The sequence below is a fragment of the Octopus bimaculoides genome, chromosome 22 (genome assembly GCF_046866305.1).
Source record: "Octopus bimaculoides isolate indiv1 chromosome 22, ASM4686630v1, whole genome shotgun sequence".
NCBI lineage: Eukaryota > Metazoa > Mollusca > Cephalopoda > Octopoda > Octopodidae > Octopus > Octopus bimaculoides.
This window is the reverse complement of record NC_142949.1, coordinates 26791355-26800927: the sequence shown is the minus strand read 5'-3', so window position 1 is coordinate 26800927 and position 9573 is coordinate 26791355. Positions and strand designations below refer to the sequence as shown.

At 37.4% G+C, this 9573-nt stretch overlaps 1 protein-coding gene across 1 annotated transcript; it reads right to left on the bottom strand.

The window, feature by feature from the left end:
- Positions 1–295: 295 nt before the first annotated feature.
- Positions 296–9280, bottom strand: LOC106881185 (U6 snRNA-associated Sm-like protein LSm1). The gene is made up of 4 exons (XM_014931475.3): positions 9060–9280; positions 6080–6148; positions 4546–4661; positions 296–836 (listed from the first exon to the last, which is right to left on the bottom strand). Exons 1-4 carry the CDS (start codon positions 9235–9237, stop codon positions 660–662), a joined length of 540 nt encoding a protein of 179 aa, XP_014786961.1. The 5' UTR covers positions 9238–9280; the 3' UTR covers positions 296–659.
- Positions 9281–9573: the final 293 nt, after the last annotated feature.

Here is a 9573-nt window from a genome sequence, read left to right as displayed (position 1 = left end):
TTCTGTAACAGGAATTAGAAAAACTGAAGGAGCAATAAGTGGGTGAATCTGAGAAAGAGGAGTATGTTGAATAAAATAACTGATCTTCCTGTATTTTCTTTTAGCCAAAGCCAGGAACTTTTTAGCACCGTCTCATACAAACCATTTTCTTCAAAAAACAAAGAGACTGCATAATGTAGATTGATTTAAAAACTTATAAAGTCATGGCTAGTCACCACTTAGGATAGGCAAAGAAATGATGTACCTAGTCAAAAAAAAAAAAACTGAGGTACATATTGATACTAAACATATAAAATTTTTTTTAAAAAACTTAAAATTTTATTCCAAGAAGTGAAACGCTCCAATTTTAAGATGAAAGTATTGACCTACACTGGTCCAGTGTTCATACGGGAGAGTTTCATTTGTTTGACCAATAAAACATGGCTTCTTAAATTAAGGTTACATGATTTGTGAGTTGAATGACATCAACAAAATAATATGTAATCATCATTTCTGCTGTAGACTACAACTACATCCATTTCTCTTTAACACCACCCAGAGGTAGTTTGAAGCTGATGATAACTAAATTTAATGTTATCAGTCTTTTGTGTTAGTCCTGTACAGCTCCTGACAGCAGCATCGACAACTGTGAAAAGGAGAACATGAGCCATCTTGGTTTGTTAAAAGAAATAATCGTCTTGGATGGAATCTGTATGAGGATGAACTCCACGTTCCAAAAGAGCTTTCTTCTTTCTTTCTTCCTCTTCCAATTGTCTCAATTGCTGTTCCCTTTGCATCTCAAGTATTTCATCAATGGAGACCTGCTCCAGATCTTGGCTGTTTTCGTTCTCCACATCCTACACAAAAATAAATAAAATCATCAATCAGCCCTCTACTCCAATTACTGAACTATTAGAATCACTTTCCTACTCCCTCCCCCCAATTCCTTCAATCCCTACACTGACATCTAAACTTTGCCTCCAATCTGTTATGGAAACATCACCTATAATCATTCAATGCTAAAGTAAATAAAACATCCCACACACAGTCAGCCATCGGGTTACTGCAGAAGTTGTAACCTTTCTACCCTTCTACTTGACAATCAGCTGAAAATAAAAGAAAAAAACCCAGAAGTTATCTGTTTTCTTAGCACAGGTTAGACAGTTTGAAAGGAGCAGGCAAGGCAGAGATGCACTAGGCTCCATAGTCTGTTTTGACATGGTTTCTATGGCTGGATGCTATTCCTAATGCCAACCAATTTACAAAGTGTATATGGATGTTTTCAATAAATATTTCACAACCATGAAATTTTTGTGAAGCTACCAAAAGTGATGGAGTGAAAGTTGAAGAATCTACAGATATTTTCGAGTTATTGAAGTTGGGGACACAAAAATCACCTCAAAACACTGGATAATCTTCAGGTTTGACCTGAATATTGTGATAAAATGGATTCTGCAAAAGATAGGTGGTGGCATTAAAATGTAGAAAAATTTGGTTCTTTGAGTACAAGTATGCAGATAAGATGCATAGCATCATGAAAATGTAGATTGTGGTGTGTTCATGGAAGGGAATGAGAGGTTTTGATATCACTTTGATGCTGACTTGTTTGACATCAGACCTTTTAATATTTCTGTATGAAGAGTGGGAAAGTGCTTCTGTCAATTGTGTTTAATAAATTATAATGTCTCCTATCTACGTGTATACTTCAGCATGTATGTGTGTTTCATTCCATTCTACAAACATTACCAGTTTTAACAAAAACCAGAACTTATGAACTTTTGTGCCGGTGGCACGTAAAAGCACCCACTACACTCTCGGAGTGGTTGGCATTAGGAAGGGCATCCAGCTGTAGAAACTCTGCCAAATCAAATTGGAGCCTGGTGTAGCCATCTGGTTCACCAGTCCTCAGTCAAAACGTCCAACCCATGCTAGCATGGAAAGTGGACGTTAAACGACGATGATGAATGAAGGGTAACTTTTGAGACTCCTTGCAAACGCCACCAACTCCAAAACAGCCCATTCATTTTCTTTTTTCAAAAGTTTTAATGGCTTAAATCTAATTCTCAAATGGTTCTCTGTACTGCAGAGATTTTAAAATGTATTTCAAGACAAAAAACTTTTGATACATGTATCCTTATTTATCAATAATTCATAACTCAGTAAGCTCAGCTGATCCTAAACAAATGACACAGATGAGTATTCTCTGCAGGAAAAGGAGTGGAGGCGCAATGGCCCAGTGGTTAGGGCAGCAGACTCGCGGTCATAGGATCACAGTTTCGATTCCCAGACCAGGCGTTGTGAGTGTTTATTGAGCGAAAACACCTAAAGCTCCATGAGGCTCCGGCAGGGGATGGTGGCGAACCCTGCTGTACTCTTTCACCACAACTTTCTCTCACTCTTTCTTCCTGTTTCTGTTGTGCCTGTAATTCAAAGGGTCAGCCTTGTCACACTCTGTGTCACGCTGAATATCCCTGAGAACTACATTAAGGGTACATGTGTCTGTGGAGTGCTCAGCCACTTGCACGTTAATTTCACGAGCAGGCTATTCCGTTGATCGGATCAACTGGAACCCTCGACGTCGTAAGCGACGCAGTGCCAACAACAACAGGAAAAGGTAGAGTACATAATATTGGAAGCTTTGCTGTTGTGGGACGAGTTTGGTGTCAATGAATCTACTATCTGTTCCAGTATGAAAGCATTTAATCCAAACAAACCAATACAGATGAGTGTATCATCTCTAGGAAAAGATAATCTGTACCAATGTACTGTCTTTGGGGGCAGATGGATAAAAACATTACCTCCCTTAGTTTAGAAATAAAATGTTCATAAATTGTTTGTACATTATCATTGTTTAAGATCCACTTTCCATGCTGGCATGGGTTGGACGGTTTGACAGGAGCTGGCTAGGCAGAAGATTGCACCAGGCTTCACTGTTTTGACAGTTTTCATAATTAGATGCCTTTTTTAACAACCACCTTACAGAGTGGATTGTGTGCTTTTTGCATGGCACTGACAATGTAACATAATTACGCAGTTTAGATATAAAAATTCTAAAGTCAAGAAAATACTTGGTGATGGCAGTTTTGCTGCTGTTGGCCATGAGTTTGGTGTCAATGACTACCATTCGTTCTGATATGAAGGTGCCTGACCATACAAATAATGTAGATGAACATATCCACTTCGTTAAAAGAAAATATGACACTGGAAGCTTCACTACTGTTGACCAAGAATTTGGTATCTATATACCTACCATTTTTGACTTTTACAAAAGTGCACAGAAAGGATTTATTTATCAGTCTTTTGGGAACCAAGTCCCTCTGATAAACAACAATAGATCTACTAATGGTTGAGCATTTTGAACAATGTGTGAACAATATTTTCTACTTGTCTAAATTTTAAACTTTCCATGTAAAGGGAATCAGTAATTATCGTGTATCTAAAGTAAAGACGTTCAGAACTACTGGTCTCTCAACAGAAGTGCTTAGGATGTGATACCATAACTGCAGTGAGTGTGAACGTATATATGTCTAACTGGGGCAACTGGCCACATTTATTTCACCATCCTCATCTTTTATATTTTTATAGCTTTGTTATATGTGCAATGATACATTTCAGCAGTGGTGCACCCTTACAGTGCTTGGTGCCATCACTTCAGAGACATCACCAACATATAGCACATTTTGGGCATCTAAATCTAGTGGAGCCCATCCTCCATATCCAGGTCTGAATATAGTTGATTTCTTTCAGAGGGAGGAAAAGGAGACAGTGCCGAACTAGTATTTTATCAACATAGGCGTAGGAGTGGCTGTGTGGTAAGTAGCTTGCTTATGAACCACATGGTTCCGGGTTCAGTCCCACTGCGTGGCACCTTGGGCAAGTGTTTTCTACTATAGCCTCAGGCCAACCAAGGCCTTGTGAGTGGATTTGGTAGACGGAAACTGAAAGAAGCCTGTCATATATATGTATGTGTCTGTTTGTCCCCCCAATATCGTTTGACAACTGATGCTGGTGTGTTAACGACCCCGTAACTTAGCGGTTCGGCAAAAGAGACCGATAGAATAAGTACTAGGCTTACAAAGAATAAGTCCTGGGGTCAATTTGCTCGACTAAAAGGCGGTGCTCCAGCATGGCCACACTCAAATGACTGAAACAAGTAAAAGAGTAAAGAGTATGAAAGGGATGAAAAGTTAAAGCTGGTTTGGTTGCATTTTGAGCACAGGGTTGGAACAAATGCCAAAAGACATTCTAATCTGACACTAACAATTGTCACCTTAGTGTCCCCTATTGTATGGTTAGTCCACATTGCTCTGTAAAGAGTATAGGGTTAGTTGCCTGTCTCTGGTGTATATATTTCTCCTTCAACGGGACATCAGTCCTTTGCAGGATTATGCATTTTTTACCAGCTCAGTGGACCGGAGCAGCATGAAGACAAGGTTTTGCTCAAGAACACAATACATTGCCTGGTCCAGGAATCGAAACCACAATCTTATGATTGCGAGTGCAACACCTTAACCCATGCACCTCCCCCATTGTATGTCCAGTAATAATAGAAAGAGTTCTACTTACTATCTCTCCTAATAAAACAACATTTTCTCCACGGATAATGAAGATTCCACGAGGAATATCACCATACTTCTTACCAACATGAATCCGTTCGATTGTTCGATGTAGAGCAAGGTTGGCTGTAATATACATTGGAGAATTATATTACAAAATGATAAACAATTCAGTCCACTTTATCCCATGCTCCCCCAAAAAACAAAAAACAGCAATATCACAATTTCACTTAAAATATTTAAGTCTAAACCTCTAACTAATAACTACAGTTCTATATTTTTGAGATGAGGAATGATGTACATCATCATCGTTTAACGTCCGCTTTCCATGCTAGCATGGGTTGGACGATTTGACTGAGGACTGGTGAAACCAGATGGCTACACCAGGCTTCAATCTGATTTGGCAGAGTTTCTACAGCTGGATGCCCTTCCTAACGCCAACCACTCAGAGTGCAGTGGGTGCTTTTACGTGCCACCGGCACGAAGGCCAGTCAGGCAGTACTGGCAATGGCCATGCTCAAAATGGTGTCTTTTACGTGCCACCTGCACGGCAGCCAGTCCAGCGGCAACGTCCGTTTTCCATGCTGGGCTGGATGGTTTGACAGAGACTGGCTAGGCAGAAGACTGCACCTGGCTTCACTGTCTGTTTTAGCTGAATTTTTATGGTTGGACGCCTTCGTAACTCCAACCACCTAGCAGAGTGGACTGTGTGTTTTTTACGTGGCACTGACAATATAACATAATAATGTAGTTCAGACATAAACATTCTAAAGTCAAGAATTTTCAGGTTTCTAAGGATGGAAATTGTGAATTATTTTGAAGTTAGCTCAACAACAATGCAGGAAGCTAACTGTCCGTTTTTTCTTCTACCTTGCCCAGTGGCTACAATTGCTGCAAGTATGTTTAGATAATCTCGCAACCTTTGACTTGCATTTTGTTTGTATTTGTTCATCTCAATTTTTTTTTTGTCCTAAGTTTATCATCATCCTTTGAAAACCCACTTTTCTATGCTTGCATGTAGCAAATGGAATTTATTGAGGCAAATTTTCTATGGCTGGATGCCCTTCTAGTCACCAACCCTCACCTGTTTTCAAACAAGGTAATATTTCCCCATGGCCAAACTTTTTTTTTTACAGGAGATTGGAAACAGCATTGCTTGCATGATGAAGACACTTGTGATGTCAAGACAAAGGTACACACACACACACACAAAGGGCTATCAAATCCACTCACAAGACTAGCCTGGAGCTATAGTAGAAGACATGCCCAAGGTGCCATGCAGAGGAATTGAACCAGAGACTGCATAGTGGGGAAGCAAGCTTCTTATCCACACAGCTATGCCTGCACCTGTTCTTATCTAAATGTAAACCTACCATTACAATATTGTGTTAGGTTCTGTTAAGTTAGTTTCCAAATACTAAAATGTTAATTTACTAAATAACTTCAAATTTCTTGATTTCAAAAACTCATTGAAATCCACAGAAAGTGTATTTCATTACAAATAGAATCATGAAAAGATTTTATAAATTCAGGTAAAATCTTACCAAACTGGTCAACACTTCGTAAGAAACCTATTAATGTACGACCATCTCGGAGAACGACAAGCAGCTTTTCTGAAAGATAAAAAAAAAAAAAAACGCTTGCATGGTGGTGACACTCATTTACAAATACTATGCAATGTCAACTCAAGGAGACAGTAATACACATACAATTGGCTTCTTTCAGTTTCTCTCTACAAATTCACTCACAAGCCTTTGGTCAGCTCAGGGCTATAGTAGAATACACTATATATACCCTATTTACTAGTGTCATTATTTTATATCAGAATTTAACTAAGCAAAAAACAAAAAAACTAGGGAGCAACTTAGATATGGGGCAAAGCTAAAACTTTGAAGGGAAAAAAAAAATTTTGTACCAAGATTTAACACTAAGTTTGGGGTGCAATACAAAAACGAGTGGATACAGTATATTACAAAAATAGAAATAGAATGAAACAAGAATTTCATCTACAAATGGTAAGTTTCTGAGAAAGAATTGAAACCTTGTTTGCAAAAGGAGTCTGTTAAGGTCAAGAAATGAGAGAAAGTACTATCTATTAGGATTTAAATTTCACCTTTTATAATTATGGAGGGGAAAAGTTAAGTTTGCTAGGGTCAGGTCTGAACTGAGAATTATTAAAGGACTGCAATCTTCAATAAGAGAGATAGAGAAAGGACAAAGTTAAAACCAAATTCGAAACCCTTATAAAATATTCCGTACAGTAGGTGACCAGCCCAAGAAAAATATGTACCCTAAAGATAGATTCAAAGAGCTGATGTTCATGTTTTACTGAAGTATAATTTTGAAAAAATGTGTAAATTATAAACAGGCCTAAAGTTGTTCATACCAGAATGAAATTTTAAACTCAAATATTTCACAATTAAGAAATATACAAAAAACTATATACTGTTTATAAATTAATAAAGGACAGAACCAGTGCGTGTGTTTATTACCGGCATAATGCCTCTCCCAAGGTTTAATTGTAAGAAATATACATTTTCTAAAAAACGCAATTAATTGATTTTCTCTATCTTCACTTTAATTAATGAACATGCAAATATATAATTGTCACGAGTAAGAATATTTTTAATAATTCTGAAATGTGCTGCCCCATTTAGGTTGTGTTAATTTAAAAATTAACATGTCCATAAAGAACTTCTAATTTTGAGCAATATGAGGGCTTTAACAGGTGTGTGTGTGTGTATCCGTTTAGTATTGACTGCCGGAACAAAGAGTACTCAATACCATAGTAGAGATTTAATATATTTTATTTTAGCTTTGAGTTTCTCCCTGTGGGTCTTCAGGCAAGTTAATACTGAAGACCCTACGCACCTACAAGTGTAACTCAGAGTAGCAAGAGGCCGACTCGACTAAAATATAACAATATATATATTCTAAGTTGATTTACATTTGTTCCGACAAGGAAGAAATGAAATTCTGAGAAGCGACGGACTAATTACCTCTAGCATGAAATACACATTCTGACGTTTGTATATCCAAACGTACATGTGTGAGTGTACGTGTTTTAATAAGTAATTTTTTAGACATTTTAAAACATAGTTGTATAAAGCGCAATATATATTTTAGCTACGGCTCTTTACATTCTAAGTTCAAATCCTGCCGAGGAATACAAGTACTGTCTGTGGCATCTTTATGAATAAAAGTATATTCGAAGGAATATAATGCCTGTGGTTTGGGACCTCAAAATGCTTTTAGCTCAAATTTTTTTATTCCAAATAACAAAACCAGTCCTTGTGCCTATTGTAATATAATCATGTTCTCATATGAAAACATGCTAACGTTTTTGATATATTTCTTTACATTCATTTTAAAATATTCATTCTACATAAGTTGGTGGTGGCACAATACGTCGTAAAAACACACACATATGAGTTTATAGTATATATAGTTTCAAGTAATAAATTACAATTATACATTCATTTACTAGTGAAAACATTCACTACTAACAACTTATGTGTATGTACGTACGTCGTGGTTTTTTTATTTATGCGTTTCAGCCAAGTGGCAGCGGTCATGCTGGAGCAAATTGATTTAACTGTATTAAAACTGTCCGGTTAGCAGACCGAAACTTCGAAGTCACTGTCTTCATATAAGAAAAAAAATATGTAGTCCACAAAGAAGGACTGAGTATGCCTTCGCTTTAATGTTAGTTTTAAGTAATAAATTACAATTACCCGCCACTCAGAATGTCAACACAGATTTTTTTAATTCTAAATAACAAAACCAGTCCTTGTGGCTATTGTAATATAATCCTGTTCTCATATGAAAACATGCTAACGTTTATGATATACAAGAAATTTGGAATTGTGTAAATGTATGAATTTTAAACATACACACACACAGAAAATCTGCCTTTTATAGATAAGATACCTTTCATTAATTTTAAAATATTCGTTCTACATGAGTTGGCGGTGACACAATACGTCGTAAAAACACACACACACACAAGAGTTTATAATATATATAGTCTTAAGTAAAACATTTACAATTATACATTCATTTACTGGTGAAAACATTCACTACTAACAACTTATGTGTGTGTACCTACGTAGTGGTTGTATGTAAATTAATTTAACTGTATTAAAACAGTCCGGTTAGCAGACCGAAACTTCGAAGTCACTGTCTTCATATAAAAAAAAAATACGTACTCTACTATGTGTGTGTACGTACGTAGTGGGTTTTTTTATTTATGCGTTTCAGCCAAGTGGCTGCGGTCATGCTGGAGCAAATTGATTTAACTGTATTAAAACAGTCTGGTCAGCAGACAGAAACTTCGAAGTCACTGTCTTCATATATATATAAAAAAAACATGTACTCTACAAAGAAGGACTGAGTATGTCTTCGCATATACGAAGTCGCATATACAAAGTCGCTGACCGCTGCGACTCGTATCGAGTTTTATTCAATAATATAAACCCCTAACTTGTTTTATATGAATATGTACGTAAGTGTGTACAAACTTACTGTCTATTTCTTCGACCAAACTAGCTGTTCCAGGCAGATAAGACATCTCTAAATAGAGAAAAGCCGATGATGTTGCTGCTTCTGCAGCCGCCGCCTCCGTCCTTTTCTCTCCAACAACTGAATCGGTGCCCGGCCCGCGAACATACCGCCATCTACTGACATCTTGCAGAACTAACATTCTCACAACGTCACACTAATTATCTCCCTTAGACGTTTTTCCGCTTCAATTTATAGTAGCTTCTTCTTCTTCTTCTTCTTCCCTCCTCACACTCCTCCTCTTTCCTCTCTCTCTCTTCCCTCCTCACACTCCTCCTCTTTCCTCTCTCTCTCTCTTCCCTCCTCTCTCTTCCCTCCTCTTTTTGCCATTACTGCAGTTATTGTGCAGTTTTAGCCCTAGGTCAGACCTGTTCAACAGACTGATGATCGATAGCGTTACCCCAATTATTATCATTCCTCGTAGAAGTAGTAGTAGTAGTAGTAGTAATTGTAGTAGTAGTAGTAGTAGTAGTAATTT

Bases quoted from the DNA above. Each gene is read 5' to 3' on its own strand.
- LOC106881185 (XM_014931475.3), bottom strand. From the start codon at position 9,237: ATGTTAGTTCTGCAAGATGTCAGTAGATGGCGGTATGTTCGCGGGCCG. The intron at 6,149-9,059 runs GTAAGTTTGTAC...TTTATCTTTCAG, and splicing joins TTTGGTCGAAGAAATAGACA to AAAAGCTGCTTGTCGTTCTC. The intron at 4,662-6,079 runs GTAAGATTTTAC...TGTATATTACAG, and splicing joins ACGAAGTGTTGACCAGTTTG to CCAACCTTGCTCTACATCGA.